Source organism: Pteronotus mesoamericanus, unplaced genomic scaffold (genome assembly GCF_021234165.1).
Source record: "Pteronotus mesoamericanus isolate MK-2021 breed Mesoamerican mustached bat unplaced genomic scaffold, CSHL_Meso_final contig_98, whole genome shotgun sequence".
In the NCBI taxonomy this organism is placed as follows: domain Eukaryota; kingdom Metazoa; phylum Chordata; class Mammalia; order Chiroptera; family Mormoopidae; genus Pteronotus; species Pteronotus mesoamericanus.
The window spans coordinates 2,716,158-2,742,796 of NW_026555295.1; the positions used below are offsets into that span (position 1 = coordinate 2,716,158).

At 53.4% G+C, this 26,639-nt stretch overlaps 1 protein-coding gene across 3 annotated transcripts; it reads right to left on the reverse strand.

Annotated features, from left to right (window-relative positions):
- Nucleotides 1–93: 93 nt before the first annotated feature.
- FBXO41 (F-box protein 41) lies at nt 94–26,586 on the reverse strand. Of its 3 annotated transcripts, XR_008530299.1 has the most exons (16): nt 26,469–26,586; nt 23,657–23,829; nt 20,074–20,281; nt 12,465–13,503; nt 10,721–10,946; nt 10,193–10,266; nt 9,559–9,917; nt 8,508–8,749; nt 8,152–8,267; nt 7,891–8,043; nt 7,617–7,712; nt 6,075–6,193; nt 5,735–5,893; nt 4,310–4,425; nt 3,649–4,167; nt 94–226 (listed from the first exon to the last, which is right to left on the reverse strand). XR_008530299.1 is itself a non-coding variant. In XM_054586866.1 (15 exons), the coding sequence occupies exons 4-15, from the start codon at nt 13,364–13,366 to the stop codon at nt 4,105–4,107; spliced, it is 2,625 nt and encodes an 874-aa protein (XP_054442841.1). In that variant the 5' UTR covers nt 13,367–13,503; nt 20,074–20,281; nt 23,657–23,829; nt 26,469–26,586; the 3' UTR covers nt 1,846–4,104. The 3 variants fall into 3 exon arrangements, 2 of the variants coding, with proteins under 2 accessions (XP_054442841.1, XP_054442842.1); XM_054586866.1 differs by lacking the exon at nt 94–226 and having other exon boundaries at nt 1,846–4,167; XM_054586867.1 differs by lacking the exons at nt 94–226; nt 23,657–23,829; nt 26,469–26,586 and having other exon boundaries at nt 1,846–4,167; nt 20,074–20,315.
- Between the last annotated feature and the right edge of the window lie 53 nt (nt 26,587–26,639).

The following is a 26,639-nucleotide window of genomic DNA, read 5'->3' on the forward strand; positions in this document are numbered from 1 at the left end:
CTTCAGTGCACTCTGGCTGCAGAAAGGCTCAGTGACATAGACCAACAAATACGACCACCTACCATTTAGTTCCCTGAGGCAGATATTCCCGTTTCACCATCTTTTATTGGATACAAAGCCATAAATTCTCCGATGCCTGTGTGATCCTCTTAAATACATACACTCAGGTACATTCAGCAAAGGGCATCTATGGGTGACATGGAGCAAAGTGCTGGGACGGTGATGCCTGGGTGGGGCAGAGAAGTGGGGCCAGTGAAGGCCCCCTGGAGGCTGGAGGTACAGGCACCACTTCAGAAACAAAACCAAAAAATTCTCTCCACCCCGCTGCCTGATGTGCTTGGGGTGGGGGAAGCTACCCTCTCACAGCTCAGGCCCATTGCAGCCTGGCTGTGCAGGGAAGGCAGGGCCTGGGGGTCAGTTGTGGAGGTCCCACCAGCAGTGCCCACTAGAGCCGAGCCACCTCGTGCCAGCCACGAGGCAAGCCTAGGGCTCGTGGTGGGGAAGCCTGCCTGATTGTCGGGGCGGTCCTGGGACTGGCCAGGTTCCCAAGGGTTTGGGGAGGGAATAGGAGCTGGCTGCCTTAGTTGGCCCTGGTATTCTGATCTTCACCCAATTCTACACCTTATTCTCAGGCAAGAGCTGCAGAATACACTTGTCCAGGAATAAATACATACACACGATACACAGCAATATATACAGAAATGCAGGCCTGGGACAAGGCTGGGTGAGAAAGCGTGGCCACCAGGGCTAAAGAGATGTGCCAGGCCCCTAGGAGACGGAAGTTAACGCCCATCTGGGACTGACAGGCTGGGGCAGATCCCATCAGTTTGAGTCAATTGTGGGCACTTGGGCCCTGTACCCACTCACCATCTCTCCTGTTATCACCCCAAGTCCAGCAGGAACTGGGTCTTTGGCACCAATAGTCACTCTGTTAAGGTCTTCAGTTTAGCGCCTTAGAAGGACTGGGACCTGGGCAGCTCCCCTCTCGTGGCCCAAAGGACTAGAGACAGGACCACGTAGGCAGGCAGGACACAAAAGCAAGGGACAGAGCCAAACCTTGGAGCAGCAGGCCTTAGGAAGGAGGCGGGGCGGGGGGGGGGGGAAGCGGGTGTTTTCTTTGAAGCACTTCCTGAGGGGCTGGCTCAGACTCCACTCATGGAACTAGGAAAACAAGAGCTGACTTGGTCCTTTGGTGGCCTCTTCTGACCAGTAAAAAGCCATGGTTCTGGGCAGCCCACTCCCTCTGGCATCCTGACATCCACAGCATCTCCTTTGTTCTCTGCAAGTGCTGGGGCAGCCCTAATAAAGGAACTGCTCAGCCAAGTATGCTGAACCCCCTTGGTGCTGGGGTTGAGCTGTATGGCTGGGAGGTGGTAGGGACATCAAATGGCCACCACTGAGTGCCCTCTATACATGCCTGGGCCCCTTGGAGCAGGGCCTGCCTTGGTTTACTCTCTAAACCTCTGCATCTTTGTTAGGTGTAAGATACGGGTGAGTGAAGGCAGGCTGGCCCCTCCGTCCGTTCCCCTCCTTCAGGCCCTAGCTGCGTGGTTGCCAAAGTGAACAAATGGCGTTAGTGCGGGTGGGGGCTGCAAGCCTGCCAGGTCTCAGGGCAGGCATGACGTCTGGGCTGCGCAAGTCTGTCAGCCCCCAGGGCAGGTGTGCAGTGGGACACGCTGCAACCCATGTTCCTGTTGGCAGGGGCCCAGGCATGTGCAATAGATATTCCCACACATCCTTCACTTGGCTGGAAGACACAGGGCAGGGACTTGGTGGGTTTCCTGGAAACAGCCAAACCCATGAGAAGCAAACTCCCCCCCCACCCCAAGCAGGAGAGGAGAGGGGGCCTTGTTCGTCCTGCTGCCCGCAGTGTGGGCGGCGTGCAGCGCCGTCACGCAAGTGAACCAGCCCATGAGCCTACCACCGGCATCAGTCCTTCCGGCACCACTTTCTCCCGCTGAGCTCCCTGCCCATGCACCCTGACTTCCTTTTCCCAGGGCTGATGCTGGGCATCCTGGTGGGCACCCAACCCACGGGGAAATCGCCAAGAGTCTGTATTCTGGGATGGAGGCTTCCTGGGGCAGAAAAAAATCTCTCAGTAGGGCAGACTCTGGCCAAGCAGGCATCCCTTTGTGCTTTGTCCGGGAGACAAGGAGGGCAGCACCTCTGATCCTGGGGTTATGGGGAGCAGGGGCTATTGAGAGTACAGTTGGAAGGCAGGACTGATGCCCCCAGGGCAGCCAGACCCTAAGTGGACCTCCACCTCCCTTCCAGGCCAGCAAAGTTGTGCTTCCCATGACTCCTGGGGACAGGGCTGGGGAGGTGGGAGTCCATAGAGCCAGTACCTCTGGGGTGGGGACGCTACAAGGCCAAGGCTTCGTGCAGGACAGGGCGGGGAGTTGCCGACATGTCTGGGGTCTTCAGAGGGCAGGGCCAGAAGAACCCATGGGAGGGAAAGTCATCAACAATGAGAAGAGACGGGAGAGCTGGGTGCGGAACCCTGGATGCTGGGTGAGTTGCTGAGTCTGGGGCCCACCTCTGGAGGACTCATTGCCCAGGGTAACCCAGGGCTGGGTCTTGATGTCCAAGCCAGGTTGTGGCAGAAAGCTGGGTCCCTGGAAAGCTGAAACTAGAGGAAACTCGGCCCCAGCCAGGACCAGCTGCCTAACGGTTAGGGCTGAAAGCCGGTCCTGCACAGGAGAGAAGAAAACCCTAAGATGAATCTAGGTGAATGTTTGAAAGAACCTTCCAAACGAAGATTGGCAAGACCCACGAGCTCTGAACCCCTGCGGGAGTTCTGAGGAGGAACTGGGACACCTGAGTCTAGCGCCTTAGTGCCAGGGTCAGTGAAAACTCCCGTTGCTTTCTGTGGCTTCTAAGCCAAGAGGCTCTGGCCTGGGCCCCAGAACTGCTCCCAGGCAGAAAACTCCCAACATAGCCCTCATCCCATGGGACCAGCTGAGGCTGAGGAAGGGGGCGAGTCCCATGAGGGTGTTCCACCTCACTCCCAGCCCCACACGCCTGGCTGCGTTCCAGGGCCGCAGCTTTCAGCATGCTGGCCAGGCAAGGAAGTAAACCAAACCACCCTCCTCCCGGCTTCCCGGGGCCCCAGCACAGAGGTCAGCCCAGTGACTCCCTCCCACACAGCCGCAGGGACCCGAGGGCCATCAGAGTCCTGTTCAAGCACCTGGATTAGAAGAACATTCCTGGAGGACAGGAACTGCTTCTCACGGGTGACAGGGTTTCCCAGGGCCCCTCCAAAGGCTCGGGATTGCTGACGGGTGTGGAAACATGCACCTTTTAGCTCAGAATTTAGCTCTGGTGTGTCACGGGGTGTGTTTGTTCGGAGGAGGGGCTTTGTTTATATCAATTAAAACTTTTTTTTTTCTCTTCCTGGCAATTTCCCGCTTTGGGAGGGATGGTCTCAGTGTCCTGGGGAGAAGATCCGGGTGAACGCTTTGCCCTCCAAGCCCACTCCCACTGCCTCAGTGCGCTCCCACCCCCCACCTTTGGCTGACCACTTGCCCAGATCCCTAGGCCTGTGGGTTGTCCCTAGAGAATGTAGACCCAGAGCCCAGCTGGGCTGTTGGAAGGGGTGCCCCACAGAGGGCTGACACGGAGTAGGGCAGGGAGAAGAGCCCTCCTTACCAAGTCTGAGCTGCCTTGAGGAGCCCCCTCTGGCCTGGCGCCCCGCAGAGGACCCTGACCGGGAGGCTGGGCCTCAAGAACAGCAGGTCTGCTAGAGCAGCCTGAGCAGCCGTGGAGCCACTGCGTGGTTATTGCAGATCCTCGGGACGAAGACACCAGGTGCTGGTGGTGACTCAGCTCCTCGCTGGCTGTGCCCAGAAGGCTGCTCCAGCTGGGAATTGGGTGAGGGCCCTGGGGCAGCTTCTGTCCAAGCTCCTGCCATGGAGAGGCAGTGCCCAGGGTCAGGCCTGTTGCTCGGCTGTCCCAGGAGGAGGACAGGAAACCGTCAACCCCTCCCTGGAAGCCAGAGATGACACCGGGCCTCCGAAGGTCTAGTCCAAATCAGGGTCTCTCTGGAGGTCCAAAGAGAGCGCCCTGGTGTGGGGCTGGCAGGAGCCCTGCCGCCCCTCACCCGGGTTAGCAGCCACCTTCCACCTTGATGTGCAGGATCTTAGAGAAGCCGGGCCTCCGTCGCAGGGCCTGCAGACCAAACCTGGGTTAGTTTTCCTCGGGGCCGAACCCTCAGGGTCACACAGGTGAGGCCTTCCCACCACACGTCCAAGTCACCAGCCCCAGCCTAGGGTCATGGGGGTCTTGGGCGGCCTCAAAGCCAATTACTCACCTGAAGTTTGGTCACCATGTCTTCAAATAGCTTCTGGGCTTCAGGACTACTCGGCTCTTTGAAATAATCAGCAATCCCAATCTGGACCACAATGGATTTGAGGTTCCGGCAAATGCCTGGGAAAAGGTGGGTAAGGTGTGTGCCTGTGTTTGGCCTGGGCAATGGGGCTGCCTCCTCTCCTCTCACTAATAAAATCAGAACCCAACTGTGAGACAGTCAAATGCCAGGCCCTGGGGACATAAAGTGGAGGGCTGACCCATGCTGCTCAGGGGCTCCACCGGACACCGGGAGAAGGCGGAAGGTGATGGCGAAGAGTGGCGTCTGCAGTGATCGCTGCGGGGATGAATGGGCAACAGCTGTGCAGGGGCTCTGGGAAGTCCCCCGGCAGAGGGGACAGGTGCACTGCGGCCTGGGCATTTGGCAATGAATAATGAGGACAGGGCAGCTGAGGTGAGGCTGCTGGGTCTCGGCGGGAGCGTGGAAGAAGGGAGACAGGGAGCAAACCAGTGCAGGCAGAGGGCTTAAGGGACTGGGTGTTGCCATGAAGTCAGGAGAGGAGGAGGAGGAAGGCCAGGAGGCTGAGAGGGTCCTGAAGGTCATGATTTTGAAAGCTGAACAGTTAATTCTGGTGGTTAGTCCAAGGCAAGGCCACAAGGCTGAAGGGGCGGGAAGAAGTGGGTCCTGGAAACGATAAGGTCAAGGAACCCTCAGCGCTCAGGACGCGGGGTCCTTCCAAGGGTCAAATGGTCTTGAGTGATGGTCTCACTTGATGGGTGTGCGAAGCCCAAGCTGGGCACTGGTGTCCTCTGTGAAGGCAGAGGAATGACTGAAGGTGGAGAGTGTGGCCAGCGGGAGGCGGGGCCAGGGGAGCCACGCCCTGGAGTCCGTACCTGGGAGAGGAATCCTCCCTCTGAGGACTGTCCTTGGGGGCTCACACACCATCTCATTTAATCCTCCCATTTGTCCTAGAAAATCAGCCTAGGAGATGGGGTACAAAACTCCGAGGAGTATAATAACTTGCCCTCAGTCACCCAGCTAATAAGCAGCAGAGTCAGAATTGAGACCCAGGTCAGTACAGCTGTGAAACCTGTGCTCTTAATCTGTCTGTTCTCTTGCCTCAGCCCTTGGCTGGAGGCTCACATGGGGGAAGACGGTGCTGCCTTGCTCTTGTCTCCAACGTGAGCTGAGCGCAGGGCAACAGATGTCTGTTGACCTCAACTATTTGGACCAGATGCTGGAAGGCCCTGAATGCCACACTGGCCTCAGAAGACACTGGTGGCAAAGCCAGGACTAGAACCCCAGTCAGTCTAACTCCAGCACCGGTGCTTGCTGACTAGGAGTGACAGGGACCTGGTTATGCTCCTTGCTGACAAGGCATGGTAAGAGGTGACACTTGCACCCCACCCCCCGATCCCCATTGCTCACTGTTGAAATGCAGCAGGGCCTTGGGCGTGACGGGGGTGGCCGTGAGCACCAGCATCTCCAATCCTTTCAGGCCTTCCCGGCAGACCTCAGCCGCCACCTCCTGGGTGATCTCCGACACGTGGTCCAGCTCCAGGACCTGCAGCCGCATGCAGTTTCTTGCTAGGAAGAGGGAGGAAGGGGGAGGTCCTGCTGATGAGCTCCCCAGGTCACCTCCTGCCCAGCCCGCTAACAACACTCTTGCCACCACCCAGGCTGCAGCCCAGAGCTCCTCTGAGATTTTAGCGTCACACCCATGCCTGTTTCCCGCTAACCCCCACCGCAGTCCCAAGGAAAGACTCACCGAGCGATGCCAGGCCCTGCACCCCACAGCCGGCGCCCCCAACCCCCAGGGCCCTAAGGTGGGGCCAACAGCGACCGATCATCTGCAGGCAGCGGTTACTGAAGCGCGTGGGCTGCTGGCTGAAGAATGGGGGGCAGGGAAGGTTGTCAGGAAAGCATCTGGTTGCAGGACATCCCAAGCCTGCTCCTCCTTCAGCCCCTGCCTCGGGCAAGGGCCCCACCAACCACCCCAGCTGCTCAAGCCCAAAACCTGGGATCATCCCCGACTCCTCCTCCCTCACCTCCTGCCAAGCCCCATGGATTCTGGTTCCTAAATTAGTCTTCAACCTACAGTTCAGACCACCGTCAATATTCACCTGGACTACAACCAGGCTCCCTGACAATTCATCCTCCCAGCTGCTGACAGTGAGCCAGTCATTCCTACATTCTCTCACTCATTCAACAAACGGTCGTACGCGTCTACTACAGTCAAGAACAACTGAGTTAGGCCCTGGGGACATAGTGGTGACCATACAGACATGGTCCCTTCCCTGAGGGAATGGACAGTGAGGTGAAGGGGGAACAAAGAATGTTATATGTCTGAATGTAATTAAGATCTAAAATCCCCCAATTGCTTCCCAGCACTTTCTAGATAAAATGCAAAATCTAAACCCCTTCCTGACCTTGTCCCAACCTGCCTTTCCATATGCACTGCCCGGCACTGCCCAGCTCTGCCCACCACACACACCAAATTTGCTGTTTCCCTGAACACTGAATCTCTCAACGCTCGCCCAGGCCACAGACACTGCCCTGGCATCTGTCGCGCACTTGGTACCACAGATGTGGAAATGGACATTTACAGCCTCTGCCCTGAGAACCATGAGTCTTGGGGAGACTGAAATATTGAGAAACTGTTGCAAAGTAGACTACAGCCGGGGTCAGGACAGGTGCAGTAGGGATGAAGGCAGGAGAGCAGTGACAGATTCTACCAGGGTGTTACTGAAGAAGCACTGGAGGACCCGGGAGGAGTTGCCACGCGTGGACAGGGCTTGTGGGGCAAGGCTCAGGGAGCAGAAAAGCCTGACATGTTTGAGGAGCTCCAAGGAGAACCATGAGTCACCTCACGCCCTGGACTCTCCAACAACCAGCTTTCTTGTCCACTACCCACTGACCGCCCTGAGCTGCCTTTCACGTGCCAAATCAACCTATCTACTTCTAGCTAGTGTTGACTCGCCACTCACTGTGGGCTCTACAGGCTTAATGGGCACATCTCATTTGAGCCAGCAACAGTCCTAACAAGGTCAACAGACCCCTAATATCACCTTCATTTTGCAGGTTGAGAAACTGACGCACGATTGGGTTGCTCAAAGTCACACAGCTGGTAAGCCGGGACACGCCCCCAGGTCTGATTTTAAGCCTGGTTGGTACCTAACACTTAAATGCACCAATTGATGAATGTGACTCTGTCTCCCAAGCCAATTAATGGAGTGGGCCCAGATCTGCTCAGTCCTCAGCCCCAGGCCCCACCCAACTCTGTCCCCTCCTCACCCCTGCCAGGGCTCACCAGGGGTGAAGTGGCGCCACCTGAAGGGAGACAATCTCTCTGCAGCCCGCGCCCAGGGCCCAAATGACCTCATGGCCAACGGGATCTGTGGCGCTCCTGTTGAAAAGACAAAGCTGGGGCCACCCAACCCTGGTGGCCTCTGCTCCCTTCTCTGGGGCTACAGAGCTCTTGGGTTCCTCTGCCTGAGGGCCCAGGGGAAAGGGTACACAGAGCCCCAGGATCCCTTGGGCCCAAAGCCAGCCCTCTGTGGTTGCATCTGGTGTGGCAGACCTACCTGTAGGTGACAGCCTGCAGGGCACGGCAGTAGCAGCTGGCCAGCCAGAGCGAACGGTCGGTGAGGATGTTGGGACAGTGGGAGATGCGCAGGATCAGCAGGTTGCCCCCCGCAGCCTTCAGCAGGGACTCCAGCCCTGCTTCCAGGCAGCCACTGGGGATAAGAGGTCAGGGGTGGCTTGTACCCACCTCCTGCTCTGGAAAGCATCCCCACGTACTTCTGGGTCAGCAGCCCAGGGGCACCCACCCACCACGGCCTCACCGGGTGTTCCGGGCATACTCCTCCTTGCTCTCCTTCTTGCCCCGTTGCCGGGGCTTCAGGTTCTGCAGTGTCAGCGAGTGGGCCTGCGTGCACCACTGAGCCAGCATTGCCAGGAACTGCAAAGAGAGAGGGGTTACCTGGGGGTGAGGGGTCTGAGCTTGGTTGGCTGGAGGTGGACCAGCTCCAGGATAGGCGGCCCCATGAGAACATTTTGGGAAGCCGGGCAAGAGCTGGGGTCTCATAAGGTTTGCAAAGACCAGGCCTGGAGGGGCCATACGCTGGAGAAGGTAGGGGGTGGAGGTGAGTTCACAGCAGGGACGAGTGGGAGGGCAGGGGCAGCAGGCAGAGACAGGCACCTTGGAACAGACTCGGGCATTCTCGAGCAGCACCCGTGTCCAGACGGCAGGGTGGCGGGCCACAAAGCGCCAGTCCCGGCAGACCTCGGCGGCATGCAGGAGTGTGCGCGTGTCCAAGTAGGTGAAGATGCAGAACAGAGCGGCTCGCATCTTGAGAATCTCTGGGCTGATGACCTCGTTGGAGCGTGAGGGGCTGCCCCTCTCTGCTCGCCGACCCCGCCCACTGCCTCCCTCAGAGCGGGCTGCACAACACCAAAGGGTCAAAGGTGAGTGTGGAGGGTCAAAGGCCAGCATGGGGATGTGGGTGGGGAGCTAGGGGAGGTTAGGAGCTACAGGACGAATGGGCATGAGACCCATGCCGGGGGACCGGCGCCTTGGGAGGGAGGACAAGGGGCCTCTGCTTTCCCCTCCTCTGCATCATCCTCATCCCTAATTTTGCAAAAACAAAGGGTACCCTGTCCTCAAGTACATTCTTTTTAACATAACATATCATCACATAGTCTAAACTCATCCCCTTGATGAGGCAACTGAGTCAAGATTAGAGAAGAAAAGGGTCTGGAGGGCCACACTACGGACCGATAGCAATGGAGCCTCTGTGAACAGAAGGCAGGTGAGGGGCTGCCCGAAGCAGCCAGAGGGGTGTGGCCATAGGCCCTGACAGGAACCCTCTCACCCCCTGACCCCAACCCATCCACATATGTGCACAGCCCTGTTTGTAATGTGGGGGGACGCCCTCCCCAACTGCTCCAGGGGCCTCAGAGTCCGGAGTCAACACTCAGCTACCCTCCTGTAAGTGTCCATGACCCTACCACGTACATGGACCCCCTTAGATGTGGCATCCTTGTGCAAAACCATCACTGCCCTGCCACACAATTTCCTGTCCTGGGCGTGCAGGGAACTGTGTGGGCATTTGTCATTCTCATCGTCGGGGGTCTGGGGCAAGGGGAAGGTGGCGCAGGAGCCTGGAGGGGTGCTGCCTCCGCCCTCTGTCTTCTGAGAGGGCCTGTGCCTGGGAAAGCCTGGCCTCTCTGCTCACCCCCCTAGGACTCACCTGAGAGCCGGCAGCTGCTCAGTGGCCCAGCCATAGCAGGCCCAGGGTGGGGGACGTCCGAGGGGCCCTCAGCCTCTGACTCGGTGGTTCGGGAGCCCACATCCGAAACGTCACCCTCCTCCCCTTCTGTGCTGTGTCGGCGGGGTCTGCGCTGCCAGTTTTGAATGGCCTGGCGCCGCAGGCCTGAGCTCCGAGGGGCCTGAGCGCGCTCTGAGCCACCGTTAGCAGCCTGGGTCCTTGTGCCCAAGCCTCCTGGCCCACTGTCCTCAGGGACCCCCTCTTCTGGTCGGGGCAACTCCAGACTGTCACTGTCATAGCAGCCTGAGCTCTGGGATGCAGCTGGGACACGGCTGGAGGCCCTGGGGTGGGGTGGACCAAAGGGGAAGGGGTGAGAAGCGGGGGGCACCATGCCTGTCCAAACTCCCCATTCCACCCCTACCACCGCCAAGGGCGACCCACCCACCCTACTTCCCAAGAGCCCCCTCTGACTGTGGAAAGGCAGACAGGCAGAGGTGACCCAAGGAGGATGGGGAGAGGGGGGCCAAGCCTCCAGACAGGCCAGCCATCCAGTGGGCCAGTGGATTGTTCCCGGGTGAGGGCAGGCTGTGTGGGGCGGGCCGGGCGCGCGGCTTACCCTGTGCTGGGAGAGGAGCCATGCCGGGACACTGCATATGTGCTAGGCATGGCCAGGCCCACGTGGTGCTCTCGCTGTGGGACCCCAGAGCAGGAGGGAAGGAAAGGTGGGCGGAGGAAACAAGAGGATGAGAGGGAGCAGGTAAAACAGGGTGCAAGATGGAGAGAAGAGGAGAGAGAAGAAGGAAAAACAGTTGGGAAAGGTGGATAAATAGACAGACAGCCCAGAGATGCAGGCTCACCAGCCCCTTCCACACACCCACCCAGCACCCCAGACCCAGCACGTGGCCCCCTCGGCTCTCGTTTGCAGGGATGGGCCTCTGAATCACACCTCACTATAGCCTCAAGCGCCTGCACTTCTGCCATTTCAGAGGGGCTCTCCTGTTCCTGGACGTCCTACTTCAGGCCTAGTGTATGCTCATGGGCAAGAGCCAAAGGGAGCATTGCAGGGGAATGTCAGGCCACACGTAAGGGGAGTTTGTGCAAGCCAAGCGTGAGGGTAGAGGACGGAGGGCAGGCGGGCGCTCACCATTCGGCCTGGGCCCCGGGGCGCAGGTCCAGCGTTATTCCCCCCAGCTCCACGGCCCAGGCTGGCACTTGGCGTGCTGCCACAGCTGCTGCTGATGACCTGCAGCTGCCGTTCGGCGCGGTCCGCCCGCTCCAGGAGCTCCTCGATGAACTGCTGCAGCCGCAGCTTGGCGCTGGCCTCCCGTGCCGCCGTCTCCTTCAGGAACTGGTCGATCTGCACCACCTCCCTGGGCCCGGAGCAGTCTCTTACCCCAGTGCCTCAGCCTGGCTGTTCACCCACCCTCTGGAGGAGGCCCTGGCCAGTGGGGAGGGACATGGGCACAGAAGCCCACAGTGTCTGCTCACGGCCGCATGGGTACACACAGAACACAGACCCAGGCACGCCATCCCACACAAAGGCACACATAGAAATGCCAGCATGTACTCTGAGTCACACACTCACACCTCACCCATCCAGCCCCACACACACAACTAGACACACATGCTCCTTATGGCTATCCTCATAGGCATATTCAGTCACACACAGTCACCTCCTGCCTCCAGACACACTCACAGGCACGCACAGTCACACAGCCAAGTACGCCAAGTCCAATACAGAGCCCCACACTCAAATGTGTACACTCATATCATGTTCATTCGCAGGCACACATAGTCTAAGACAGGCGCAGTCCTACCAACACAGACCCTCCTCCCCAACACGCACATATCACACACATTTTCAGAAACATTCTCAGATGCAGAACTATACTTCCAGTTGCATCGCCACCTTCCAGGAGCTGCACGTACCCACAGCACACTTAAGGGTCATAGGAGTGTTTACTCCCAAATGTACTGAGAGTTGTTCATGCATCCACTCAGCATTGACTGAGCACCTTCTCGGTTCCAGGCACTGTTCTAGGTATAGGGGACACAGCAGTGAACAAAACAGAAAAATTCCTGTCCCCATGAAGCTTATCTCACTAGGGAGAGAGAGATAAATAACATCTACATAATTCTATAATTCTACACTTAAAGACCAGAGAAATAAGGAGAAGCCAGCAAAGACGAAGAAGGAACAGCCAAAGCGCTATAAGGAGATCCCAGGAAAGTGTTCTGGAAGCCAAGGGGAGAAATGTTTCAAGATCAGCTGTGTCAAATGCTGCTGCCAGGCCAGGTATGATGATGGCTTGGCCTTGGCACTGCAAAGGTCGTTGGTGACATGGAGGGCGGTGGAGGAGGTGGACACCTGATCAGAATGGGTTCAGGGGAGAAGGTGGGGAAAGAAATTGGAGACAATGATAAACAATATTTTAAAGAGTTGTTCTGCAAGGAGAGAAAAGGGGCAGCTCAAGGGGGAGGCAGGGTGTGGCAGATGAGAGATTATGTTTGTCTGCTATTAGGAACGGAAAATCTGGTAAGGGCAGAGAGAGAGGGGAGAGTTGAGTGCGCAAAAGGGAAGAGGACCCAGCGTCATATGTGGGAGCTGGCCTTGGCTAGGAGAATAGAGAAGGAAGAGAAACAGTCTTCACAGACAGGCACACGGTCACACTGCCATGGACTGACAGTCCTAAACACACATTGTCATGACACTCTTGGCCCCACATGCATCACCATTACGTGCTCATGGCCACAGATCCCATAAGCCACGGCCACATACACACTCATAGCCACACTTAAGGTGGTGGCAGTGGCACAGTGACACACACGGTCACCCACTCTGGAACATTCGCGGGCACTTCACCCACAGGGCCCTGCGGGCCACTCACTGCTGCTTGCGGCTCAGCTCCTGTTCCTTGTGCACCAGGTCCTGCTTGAGAGAGGCCAGCAGTTCCACACTCACGTCCACCTGGCGCGAGAGCTCAGAAGCACGCTCCTCCAGCTCCTCCTTCTCGCGCCCCAGCCGGGCGCTCTCCTGCCTGGCAGTCTCCAACTCCGCAGCCTTGCGTTCCAGCTCGGCCTGCAGCCGGCCCACCTGCCCTGCGATCTTCTGCTCCACCTCCTCACTCAGCCTCTCCAGCCGCCGGTCCACCTCCAGCTTCTCCAGTGCGCGGATCTTGAGGCGGGCCAGGCCCTCCTCATAAGCCACGTCGGCAGGCGACGGTGAAGCGGGCGAGGCGGAGGTGGGCCCGGGACAAGGGCCGGGGCCGGGGCCGGGCGGCGGCGTCGAGCACGCCGAGGAGGCCACCGACTTGCGGGCGAACAGCTCCCCCAGCGGGATCTCAATCTCGCGCAGTGCATAGCGCGCGGCGGCTGCGGGCACGAGGCCAGGCTCCGCCAGCTCCTCGCAGGGCAGGCTGGCGGGCACCAGGTCGCCGGGGAAGTGGGCGAGGGGCGCGTGGTGGTGGTGGTGGTGCAGCAGGTGGGGCGTGGCGGGCGATGGCCCAGCCGCCTGCTCCTTGCCCTGGAAGGACGTGCTCTCGAAGACCTCGCGCCGGGCTCCGGGCACCGCCAGCAGGGCTGCAGGCTCCGGCGCCAGCGGGAAGCCAGAAGCCGCGGCTGCCGCGGCCGCAGCAGCTGCACCGTCACAGATGCTGTTGGTCTTGGAGAGGATGTAGAGTGTCTCGTACGTGTGGCTGTACTCCAGGTGCGCTCGTAGCGACGACAGGCTCCGGAAGCGCTTGTGCTCCCCGCAGCGGGGGCAGCGGTATGGCAGGTCGAGCGAGGCCATGGCCCCGCCGCCCCCGCGGCGTCCGGGCTCCACCGCGGCCGCCCCGCTGATCAACCGGGCGCACTCATGGGGGGCCGCGGGCGAGCCCCCCTACGGGATCAGGAAGGCTCAGGGACCCGCAGCCAGGGGCGAGGAGGCTAGAAGAAAGGGAGTAAGTCTTAGGAGGGGTTGTCTCTGTTCCCCCTCTTCACACCCTTGAGGAAGCTATGTTCCCCGGAAAACAGGTGCCCATAGAAGAGGGCCGAGGGGAGACCCAGGGCCGATCTCCCATAGGGCGTTGGCCTGCCCGCACTGGAACCTGTGCGAAGGCCTGTACCTGTATGAGGGTAAAAATGTGAGAATTCTTTAAGAAAAAAAAAAAAAGGCATCTGCTTTATTTATAATAGTTACTGGACATAACCCAAGTGCCCATCACCAGTAGAATCAATAAACTGGTATAATCATAATGGAGTATCACCCAGCAATAAAAAGGAACCATTGGTACATGCGACAATGTGGATAAATCCATTCCATGTTGTTACGTGAGCCCTGGCTGGTGTGGCTCAGTGGATGGAGCACCAGCCTGCGAACTGCCGATTTGATTCCCAGTCAGGGCATATGCCTGGGTTGTGGGCCAGGTCCCTGGTTGGGGAAGTATGAGAGGCAACTCTTTCCTTCTCACACAACAGTGTTTCTCTCCCTCTGTCTCCTTTCCTTCCCCTCTCTCTAAAAATAAATAAATAACATCTTAAAAAAAAAAGTGTTATGTTACATTGAAAGAAGCCAAATCAGAGTGCCAACTGTAGGATTCTATATATGTGGAGTCTAAGAATGACTAAATCGAAGATGACGAAGTTAGAGTAGAGGTTACCCCTGGGTGGCTCTATGGACCGGAAGAGGCGGGAGGGAAACATGTGTGACACAGGTAGATACATATAGAGATAGTCAAGCTGTACGCTTAAGATTAGTGTACTATATATACTTGACTGTACTCATGTTACATCTCCAAAAAAATATATCCTTAAAAGAAGATGCTTCTTTCCATGCCATGCAAACCATACCCATAAAACAGGCTGGACCATTGGTACCGTGTTGTAATGACCAAGATGTAGCCTCACCTGATAATACCTCTGTGTGTTTCACTGTTTGTTCCTGCCCCTGCTTCTCGAGTGCCTATCCCTGCCACTCCAGGCACAGAGGTGCTTTTCTCAGATTTCTTTGCCAGGTTGGTGTCCAATATGTGGCCCTGTCCTGCCCTTTGCTCCAAGGGCCACTCTATTTGTCCTCCTCAGGCCCCTTCTGGCACAAGCCACCAACCTTCCTGAAATCCCACCCCTGGTCACCCTCACTCCCACTGTCCATCCTCCATCATCTCTGGCTTCTGGCCACCCCTCCCCTGCCTTGCGGGGTCTCTATCCCATTCCTCACTGTCATCCTCTTCCTAGCGGCCTGCAATCAGGCCTCAGCCACCTCTGCTGTCAGCGTGCTCCACCAGATCACAGGCCACCTGCCAGTCAGACAATTCAGTTGGCATCAGCGGTCTTCACCCACTTGGTCCCTGGGCTAATACTCCTGACCCCTCAGTCTTCATAGGCTGCCATTAAGGTGCCCAGTTTGAGTTCTCTGACGTCCTCTTCTTGCTGTTTTCCTAATCGTCCTGTCTCCTGATGGGAGGCCTTCACACGCCCTTTGCTTCTAGCTTCTCCGCAGGCAGTCTGATTCACTCCCCTGGGTTAGCTCGCACCTTAAATCTATTAAGTCTCAGCTCTGCCTCTCCATCCTGACCTGCCCTTGAGTTCCATTTGCTTTGGCATTTCCACATGGAAGTGTGGGTGTGTGATGTCTGTTCCTTTGTGGCCCAGCACCCAGTCCTCCTCCTGAGAACAGCACCCTGCTTTGACCCTGGGGAACCATTCTTCTCAGTCCATGTGGTCTGGGTGGGGGTTGAGGGTCCACCCCAGGTTTCAGGGGTAAGAATGTGATATAGGCCTGGTCGATCAGAGGATTGGGCTGGGCACACATCGCCCAAGTTGAATCAATGAGTCTTTTCTCATTGAGTTACTGAGTTATTTCTCCAGGACTTCTCTGGAACTACTGGGGGAAAGCATCCTCTTTGGGCTCAGGTTTATAAGCTGGTGGGGAGGGCCAGGGCTTCGGGGGTCATCTTTGGGAGGAACCACCTGAGAATGAAGCCAACACAAAGAAGCAGGACTGAGAAGGAGAAAGAGAGATGCCTCCCCAACACTGTTGGAGATGCTGGTCTGTTCAATTCCGTGAGCCAATCAATTCCCTTTTTAGCTTAAGCCAGTTGGACGTGGGTCTGTGTGACTTGCACCAGGGAAAAGTCCTAAACCAGAAATTAGAATCAGGAATGGAATTTTTTAATGTAATAGACCCTAAGAAGGAATAGGCTGAACTAAGGAGAGAAGTAAGAGTACCGCTCCACCCACTCAGAAGTTGGTGAACCCTGCTTCAGAGCGGCAAGGCAGCTGACTAAGCTCTCCCACTGCCTCTGAAGCTCAGACGATGCTCCCACCAAGGCTGGAACTTGAGGAGGCTTGTACAAAAATGTCACAGTGTTGGGGTGTGACCTCAGTAAGGTCCAATAAGAAAGAGACACACTCTAGCTGCAAGGGGTCCATCTGAAAGCAGAGAAGGAGAAAACGCTGCTGTGCCCAGAGAGGCTCTTTCTGCCTGAGGCCAGTAATCCAATATGGCTGAGAGTCAGATAATTAAGAGTCGGTTCTCTGCTTCTAGCTAAAGTCAGCTCAAGCAAAGACAGGGAGGCAGGGAACACAGAGGGAGACAAACCTGGGGCCCGATGGGCTCTTAACTCCCCAGGCCCTCCTGAACCCTTCCTGCTGTGCCCTGCCAGCTCAACAGAGGCAACCAGTGCTTTCATTATAAACAGCCTCCCACTGGGATGCAGCTGGAGTGGGAAGGGGCAAAGGCACAGTGCTTCCCACCCTAGGGTAGGGATTTGAATTGCCCTATGGCAGAGGCCTAGCTAGAGGCCACAGAACCATGGGCTCCTGAGATGTGCAGAGCACCAAGGCCTGTTGCTAAGAGACAACCCCTCCTCCTTCCCCAACACCATCACCAGGGACTCCATTCAAGAATTATAACTTCCAGTGAGGTCTCTAGTTTGGTTAATAGCTCTGGGGATGACTGAAAGCAAATTGACTGAAAGCTTCCTAATGATTAAGGGAATTGTATTGCCAGGAAAAAAACCGCACCACAAACTTGGAAAACAAAGGCCAGGGAATATTAGCTCCTATAGTTGCCCGCCCACCATATCCGTACCAATGGGTGGGGACTCCTCAGGGTGCCTCAGTGGCCTCAGAGCACAAAGGACAAGGGTGACTGTCTGAAATAACAGAACCAAAACAACCAATGAAAGGCCAGGGAACCTCGTCCTTGCCAACTGGCAGAGCATGTGTGGCATGCTTCAGACTTGTGACTGCTGAGTACTTTTCCTCATTTCCTCTCCTCAACAGGGAGGGTGTTTGTTCTTTCAGCTATTCGATTTTTCCTCCCTCATTGTAGTCTGGTCTACACCAAAAGATCATGAGGGGATAGCTCAGCACCTTGCCAGACAGCCCACCAACAAGATCCTGAAGGGTGGCTGGATGTGGTAACTGGGTGAGAACTTGGAACATCTCCTTCCAGAGTGAGGACTGTGTGTTTTAAGTTCTGTGAGGGATAGTTGCACTATGATAAACACATTTTTAAAAAAAATAGATCTTAGACAGCCAAAAGGTGGAATGTAGGGGACATGTATTTTTTTCTGCTGCTCAGTTCCAGTTTCTCTTTGTGGATAGACCCCCAATTTTCCCTTAGAGAACCATTCCCCCAACTTTGAATGGTTGTTCAGGTAAGGCTGATCCCACCTTCTAACTCCAGGTGAGCACATGAGACCTCAGCCTGCTCATCAGTCACAGCAATCATTCAGTAACAGGTCAATTCAGCCTCTCAAGCACCTGTGCTCAGCTGGTAAACCATAAGCCTGGATCTGCTTGTAGCCATTTCAGTCCTCTCTTTGGACAAGAAGGAAAAAAAACAAAGACTTCTGATGACATCCCTTGAGCATCCAGATCCTGACGTGCCTGAAACTTTAACCCAAAGCTTGTCTATTGTGAGAGACAGGAAATTCTTTTTGCAGCTTAAATCATTTGAGTCGGTTGCCAGTCACTAGTAAAGAGACTCTAGACTAACACAATTACCCCCAGTGTTAAAAAAAACAAACCCTAAAAAACCCCAAACCTTGGACTTCCTCTCGCCCACTTCACTGCATCCCTATTTCCTTCAACAGCGCCACTGTCCTCCCAGTCACAACACACCCCCCGGCCATCATGATCTTGCTCTCTCTGCTAACCATCAAGACCTGCTGATTTTTCATTCCAATTGTTTTCATGCCTCGTGCTTCCCTGGGCCTCTGCCTCCTCACACCTGGGCTGCTGGCCCAGCCTTCAGTCTCGCAGCTCTGCTCCGTCCTGTATTAGGCACCAGATCCCTCTGTCTACAAATGATTCCGGCTCGTGCTCTTTCAAAGGCTGCCCATCATCTATTAACTGCAGCCAAACTCCTCAGCTTCACACTTTGGACTCACTGTACTCCTGCCAATTTGAACATGAAAAATAGCCTGGTTGTTTCACTTGCATTTCTTGGATTACTATGGCTGGACATTTTCTTTCACACATTTATCAGTTATCTGTATCACTTGGTGACTTGCCTATGCACTACTTTGCTTATTTTTATACTGAACATTCATATTTTCTTATTGATTTGCCAAGGCTTTTAATAATATTGATCCTTTGTCATTTATATACTACCAATATTTTTCTCAAGTGTGTTGATTGGCTTTTACTTTTATGTATGGTCTTTATGGATATACTAACGTTTCAAGTTTGTTTCAGTAAAATATGATTTCTGATTTTATTGTCATGCTTAGAAGGTCCATCCCTACCCAAAGTTTATATATGAAGTTACATATGGCTCTAGCTGGTGTGGCTCAGTGGATTGAGCACCAGCCTGCAAACCGAAAGATTGCCAGTTTGATTCCTGGTCAGAGCACATGCCTGGGTTGCAGGCCAGGTCCCTGGTTGGGGTCATAAGAGAAGCATCAATGTTTCTCTCCCTCTCTTTCTCCCTCCCTTCCCCTCTCCCTACAAAGTAAATAAATGAAATCTTAAAAAAATAAAGTTACACATGTTTTCTTTTAGTACTTATGATTCCTTTTGGTAAAAGTACAGAAAAAAATTATTAATTAAGGGCTTTAAAAATAATCTTAAAACAACGAACTTACAATGACTTGCTAGCATGCAAATACTTCAGGCTGTGTAACCTTTTAGACACTGGAGTTTTAATCCATCTAACAATGTTTGGTATGTGTAGTGAGTCAAGAATCTAAAATACCCAACTTTTTGTTATGGACATTTTCATACATATTAAAAAAAGGGAATGTGATGATGAATTCCTATGTACCTGTCTTCCAGCTCCAACTGTTTTTAACTCATGGCCGAGTTTGTTTCACGTGTTCACCTCTGCCCTGCTTCACACTTGCCCCACCCACCACTGGATAATTTTGAGAGAACCCTAAATATCATATTTCTTGACCCCAAAATACCTCACCCTGTATAACACAGGACTTAATTTTTTAAAATAATATTTAGTAATTGTTCTAACATCGTCTTCCTTTAGCTATATTAAAACCCCAAAAGTAGTCTCGAAAGGTAAATACAAAAGATATTTCCCTGAAAAGACCAACAAAATTAATAGCCCTCGGGTAAATCTATTCAAAGAGAAAAAACAGAAAGAAAACAAGTAACACTATACTGAGAAAAGGGATATAACTGACAGAGATGGTTTGTTCAAATTACTGAACTGCTATCAGGCACAACTCCTGGCCCAAATTTTTGAAAATCTGGATGAACTGAACACTTTCCTTGGAAAATGAACAAAATTGACTCAAGAAGAAATAAAAAACCTGAATAACTATAGATAAAACTGAAGAAGTTGACAAAGTGACCATGGATATTATAAATAGAATTCAGCTCACATATACAACTGTCCAGGAACAGAGTTATTCTGCACTTATGGTCAGCATGGTGTCAGGACACCCTCATGTGCCTGCTCATCCCAGCTCAGTGCTGGTCCCGCCTGTGGAGGCATCTTTAGGGGCTTCTAAAGTGGTCAGCCTGCCTCCCTTCCCCGTGTGCTGCCTGCACAGAGTCCTGCTAGGATAGGGGAAGTGAAAGTCTGGGAGTGCAGGCCTGTGTGTGGATGTGCAAGGCAGAGGAAGGAAGGGGCTTCTAGGGTCCACATGGCTCTTCAGCTGAGGCCAGCCTCCCCCCCACCCCAGGGTTCCCCTCCATCTGCTGGAGCTGAGGAGTGACTATGAATGATTCCCAGGAATACTTTTGCCTAGATGTACTACCTCCTCAGCATGAGCATCAAGTTTCACCTGAATTCAGGCAAGGGTGATGGAGGCAGGGGAAGAAGGGAAAGGAAGTAAAAGAAAAATAGAAGTGTTGTTTACTCAAACTCTATCACAATCCTGTCCTATGAGCACCAGGACAGAACAGCCAGAGATAAATTTTCCTTTGTCTTCTAATCTCCCCAAATCAGCAGCCCTGCAGCCCTAAGAACTGGCCTCCCTTTTCAGCCCAGCTCTGCCTCCTCAGCATCCCCAGGACCTGTTCTGCTCCTTCCCCATCTGAGAGGCCTACCTCAAGTCTACTTTTATTTATGTCCCATTCAAGGTTTTCTCTGGGCAGAAGAACCAATCAGAGGCATAATCTTCTTCTTCTTCTTCTTCTTTTTTTTTTTTTTAAGGCTTTCAGGTATGTGAGCCTCATCTCCTCAAATAAGGCCAACGATCTTAAGAAGTGTGTCTTCTCTGGCTCCTGTCTACTGTCACGTTCTCACATGTTGACTCTGCCGGAAACACAAATAGCCTTACATAATCATGGCTTCCACTACACTGTGGTCACTGAGAATTCTTGCAGGGAACATTATTTTTATCTGCTCAGCAACATCTTGTCCTTTCTTTGGTGAGCTACCGCTCCCCACTCCATGTGGTTCTGACAGGGCCGCCAATCCTAGTAGGGTGGACATGTGACCCAGGCCTGACCAGTCATAGTACCCCCATCCTGTTAGCCATAATGATTAACCCCAGGAATGGGCATATTCCTCAGGCTAAGCCAACAGAGTCCTTCACTGGGAATTTATATGAAAGATTAAGGAGTCCCCTTGTCCCTCCGGATCACATGCTAGGATGATAAAGCTGTCTATGGCCTTGTGAAAACTCCACCCACCACAGGGAGACAAATCATGTGTGGTGGGGAGAAATGCGCCAACACTCAGAGTGAAGCTGAGCTAAGGGATGGAGAGAGAGCCCTCACTACATTTTTGAGAACCTGGGTGCAGTTATGACCAAGACCCATTCATCTCCCTTCTTCTCCATTATATGAATTAGCACCTATCTCTTTTTTTTTTGCTTAAAATAGTCCGAGTTGAAGTTCTGTCATTTGCTATTGAAAGTCCTGATATTCCTGCAAATCTTTATTTCTAACTTAGCATGCTCTTTTAAGCTCTACTCAAACATGGATTCATTCAACGTACACTTACTGAGTACCTGTGCTGTACCATAAACTACGCCAGGTGTGCTAGGTATGTTGCGGACACAGACTGACAAGATCCAGTCCTTGCCTTCAAGCAGCTTGTGATCTCCTGGGACAGACTAAGGTATTAGATGACACGGCCATGAGATAAATGGCTGGCACAGGAACCTACGCTTAACTTAGCCTGAGGAACCCCCAGGGGCGATTTCATCTAGACTGACTCTTGCAGAAGAAAGTAGCTGGGTGAAGAGTGGCAGTTAGGAGTTTGGGGAGGGGGAGAAAGGCATCCTGAGCAGCAGAGACAGCATGTACAAAGGCAAGGAAGTGAAAAAGGATATGCCTCCCTCCTTCAGGGAAAGAAAATGTAAGCTTCAGAGGGTAGAACGACTGTCTCAATTACTGCTACTTCCCCAGCTCTTACGACAGTGCCTGGCATGGGGGAGGTGCTCAGGGTGGTTGTGGAATGATGGAATCACAAGGTTTTAATCAGAGGGACAGTTTAGAGAATGGACTGCAGAGGGCCAAGGTCAGGAAGAAGGCTGTTGGGACACTGGAAATGGACATTGTTAGCCAAGGTAGCAGGAGTGCAAGCGGGGAGAAGGATGGCTATAGAAGCGATTAAGGAAGGACAGTCAAGAAGGCTTAGTGGCAGAATGACGGTGCACATTATGAAAGGAAAGGGTCAAAGGATCAGGAATAGGCTTGGGCTTTGAGCTAGATACATGGGGTGTGGTTCAAGGGATTTTGGGGGGTGATAATGAGTTTGATTGTAGATTCCATGAGTTCGGGGTTCCAGTGGGCCTTGGAATTAGTGATATTCAGTAGTTTGCAATATGGAGCTGAAAACACAGTTTTGGCAATTTGTGCATAGAAACAAAGGCGGATGAGCAGGACCAGGGAGAAGGTGCAGAGGGAGGAGATACGGGGGAAAAGGTAGACGCTGAGAGAGACAGAGAAGGGAGAAGTCAGAAGTTCCTAAGCAGCAGCAGCGGAAATGGGAAAGCTGGCAGGAAGTCTTAGAGAGGAGAGGATGTCAAGGAAGGAAGGAGCAGGCAATTGTGTGAAAACAGTGTAAACAGCAGGAGTTGACAGCTCAAGTCAGAGCAGAGGTGGGAAGGGTCTGCTGGTGACCTTACAGAGGGCTGCTCTGATGAGCCTGGCTGATGGGGGCTGAGGAGAGAGTGAGGTGAAGAGGTGAGTAAAGACAGCGAGTGGACACAAGAAATTCAACGGTGAAGGCGGGGAGGCAGCACAGGAGAATGCAGAAGCAGTAGTTAAGATGAGAGACACCTGAACATATTTAAGGCTTCTTAGCAATAGCCAAATTCCAACCGTATCATCACTTGCGTGAGCCTGAGGTGCCAATAATTCAATGCCTTAGACCTGAAATTTATAGCAATTTTTTTAAGGGCTTCTTAAAAACAGCACATAGAGAGGGAGCAGATATAAAGGATATTTCAGTGTAATGTGCTAATAAGGAATTCACAATGCCACAACACTCACCATCAAACCTACTTCTTTCTCATGTTTCCCATCTTGACCAGCATCTTCATTATCTACTCAGCACTCTGGAGGCAACTCTTAAGGCATCTCTGAATTCTTTAAGTCCCCCCTCAGATCTCATCAATTGCTGATTTTTGTCAATACTATCTTATAAAGAACTGACCAGTGTGGTTCAGTTGGTTGGGCATCATCCCACAAAGCGAAAGGTCGCTGATTGGATTCCCGGTCAAGGCACATGCCTGGGTCGCGGGTTAGGTCCCCCTGATGGGGGATGCCTACAAGAGGCAACAGATGGATGTTTCCCTCTTACATCGATATTTCTCTCCCACTTTTCCTCCCTCCCTTCCCCTTCCTCCAAGAATAAATAAATAAAACCTTTTTAAAAATAAAAATAAATAAATACTTGACTCTATGTCTTGCTTTGTCTGTGGCCACGGCTCGAGACCTACTATCCTTCTATCTGGACCATTGATACTGTTTCTAACTGAAGTCTCTAACTCTGTCAGCTTTGAAGTCTCATGATTCTGCAAATAGAGATCCAGTCATGTCACTTTTCTTAAGGAAAAAAAAAAAATCTCTGAAGGCCATCTTCTGAAAGGTGAAGCCCACCCTGCTTTGCGTCCCCCTAAGGCTGGCTGAAATCTGGCCACCACTCTGTCTTGCCAGCCCTTGCTTTTGCCTCTGCTTCCCACCTGCATCCTTAGTGAGCCTTATGAGGCTTAGCTTCACTGAGAAGTGCCATATGCTGCCACATCCTCAAGTCTTGGCTCATGCTGGTCCCTCTTTCTAGGACTCCCTTCTTCAGCTAATGCATTCTGCAGGCCCATCTCTAACGCTACTCTTTCCATGAAACCTTCCTTGACCCCGCCACCGCCCCCCCCAGCTCAAATCCCCACACAGCATGAATCGTTCCTCATCACAGCTCTTCACATATTGTAACGGGCATGACATGCTGGATGGTCATGAACCTTTGCACATCAGGTCCCACCCTACACATACATTGAAGGGCAGGGACAAGGCTACTGACTCACACCTGCCTCACATACAGTAGAAATTAGTATATTCTTAAAGGAACCACACTGAATAATGGGTGAATTGATTGATTTATGTAACCAAAGTGATTTCTACTATTTATTCTCATGGAACTCGATGAATTTGGTTACGATTAAATCAATCCAAGAATTACCTCCAGTAACAAGTGCTTCCCTGGCTCTGCTCCTCGCCCACTAGGAGATAAAGACTTGCTGTGTCTTCACGACATTGTTGCTCTAGCAGAGTTCCAACGCTTAGGACTTGTCTGCTTCATTCTATTTTATCCACTCAACAAAAAGATGTCAAACACAAGGCCTGTGCCAGGCACTGGGGACACAAAGATGAATAAGTCAGTCATGTCTTCACAGTGCTTGCAGTCTAATAATCAAACAGTGCCCATTGCCCTGGCCGGGTGGCTCAGTCGACTGGAGCATCATCCCATGCACCAAAAGGTCGTGGATTCAGTCCCTCCATCAGGGCACATACTCGTATCTAGGTTGTGGGTTTGATCCTGGGTCAGGGCAGGTACTGGAGGCAACTGATCGATGTTTCTCTCTCTCTGTCTCTCTTTTATCCTGCCTTTCTCTCTCTCTAAAATCAATAAACATATCTTCAGGTAAGGATTTAAAAAAAGAAGCAAAGAGTGAACTTTTACCTACTAATTATTCTGGTTAAACCTCATACTTCTCATTTAGTCCTCAAGACTGTGCTGCCAAGTAGGTGGTAACATCTCTACTGTAGGCAGAGAAAATTGAGGCTCAGAGTGGCCATATCACTTGCCCAATGCCCATAAGTGACCATAACAAACTGTTGCTTTGGTGGCTCCCAATGAGTCCTGCCTCCTAGTATTCTTGCACTTACGTGATCCCCTCCCACACTAACTCAGAGCTTGGCCACATGACCTACTTTGACCAATAGGACATTAAAAAACCTGAAGCAGGCAGAGGTTTGACAAGTAGTTGTACCTTAGGGCTTATCCTCTGAGAATATTTCCTCTTGGGATAAAGGTGCCATGTAAAGAACTTGGGCTAGACTACTGAATGATTAGATGCCATGTGTAGAGAGACCCCAATGGATGAAAGGCCATCTTGATATTCCTTTGCAGCCAGTCTCTTAACTGAATGTAGCTGAAGGGTACCAAGTAAGCCCACAGTCACAGTGAACCCACAGATCATGAAAAATAATAAATTACTGTTGTTTTAAGCCCTATATTCTGGGAAGGTTTGTTACATACCAGTGAAAAACTGAAACAATGACAAGCTAGGATTTGAACCCAGTACTACCTGACTGACTTTGAAACCCATGTTCTTAATGTCCTGACACTTTGATCCTTCTGTTTGGGAGTGGAATGTCACACCAACCCTATTATAGTCACAGGTTGGCCCACAGTAGCACTCAACAAATATTTTTTGAATGAATAAGTAAAGGGTGTGGTATGCGCCCAGATGGTGCGAAAGTCCAGGGAATTCAAAGGCAGCATGGCAATAACCTTTCAGGGACCATGATCCCCCTTCCTGCTACAAATATTCCGAAAACAAAAGCAAGCTGGGCATCCCTAAATCTAGAAACAAGTATGTGGCTATCACCAAACTCCCTCTCTCTGTCCCTTTCCCTGTTAAATGAAGATCTGGCAAAATTGAGAAGTTAGCAGAGTTTGGAGTGTGCCGGTTATTCTCCCTGCCCCCAACTTCCCACCCCGCTGCTGGCATCGCCTCTCCTTCCAGCTTGGCCTTCTGGGCCCCGCAGCTCTTCCTCCTTTTTCACATAAAACCCACATGCAGGAAAGGAGCAGAGGAGGTAGAAATTACAGAAATGGGGGGTGGGGGGAAGATTTGGATGTTAATACATGGCTTCATAAGCCAAAGAAATGAAGCTCTAAGCTCAGTTTTTTCATCTGCTAGCAGATAGAAGAGGTATTCTAAGGCTGGGGAGGCAGCTGGAGGTGTCCCTGTGGATGGGGAATAAAGGAAGACCTCCGGACTCTCTAAATCCCTCTAAATCTCCCAAGAAGGCAGAGGCTTCAGCTCTCCTCACCTCAGGCTGTGGCCCCACCATGTGTACCTCTCAGCGTAGTCACTGCAGCCTGGTGAAGACCCACCCGAGTCAATGCATCCAGGCCTCTGCCTCCTGGCAGTCCTTACACTGCCTTTTCTGTGCTAAGCTCCCCCTCATTCTCCAGCTCCTGCAAACATGCACACACCTCCCAAGGTCACACACACATGGCTCCAGCACCTGGATCCCACACCCAGAAAACCATCTGGGCCCCTCGCTGCACACTCAACCTAAAGAGAGGGCAGGCCCCACTGCTACTCACAGGTAGAAAGTGGGAAGTGCACATAGGTCCGTATCACACACACACACATGCAAAGCAATGCAGTGGGGCACGGGCATCCAGATCACTGTGGGCAGAGTCACCAGCGAAAGCACTGGGATGTGAGGGCACAGAAACACAGGGACACACACATGCACACCTTCAGACCATCACACGTGCACACCCGCACGCACACAGACACCGAAACCCTCCCACCCTCAGATACCCGCGCAGGTGCCCAGCCAGGCCTCAACACCGAGCCCCTCCCCCACCCCCGTTCAGAGGCAGGTGGGGAGGGCTGAGGTTTGAGGGTGCTCCCCCTCCTCCTTCCCTCTGGCCCCCCCGCTCTCCAAGGTCCAGAGTCCCAGTGGTGTAGGGAGCCCGCCCCGCCCCCAAACCAGGCTCGGGGAGGGACTGGCGAGAGGGGGGGATGGGAAGCCTGGTCTCAAATTGTTCTGATTTTAATTCCTTAAATTAACCCCTTCCTTGGCTCTGGCTAGGCCTGCCCAGAATCCCTCCCGGCCGGGTCTGGCTGTCTCCGGGCCTCCAGAGGGCTGTAGGGGAGAAGGAAGAGGAGGAGGAGGTAACGGCTGGGGTACTCCCTGCCTCCTTCTCTCCAAGAGTGGCCCCACAGCGCGCCCGCGACTCGCCTTACCTCCTCCACCCCGCCGCGAGGCCAGGCCCCGCGGCCCTCGGATGGGGATGCACAGGCAGCCCCGCGTGCCTGGTCCAGATGCAGGGCCGCCTCGGGCCCTCGGATCTCGCTCCCCTCCGCAGCCTCGGGTGGCTGCCGCGGCTGGCGCCCCCGCCTCCCTCTCGGGGCGGG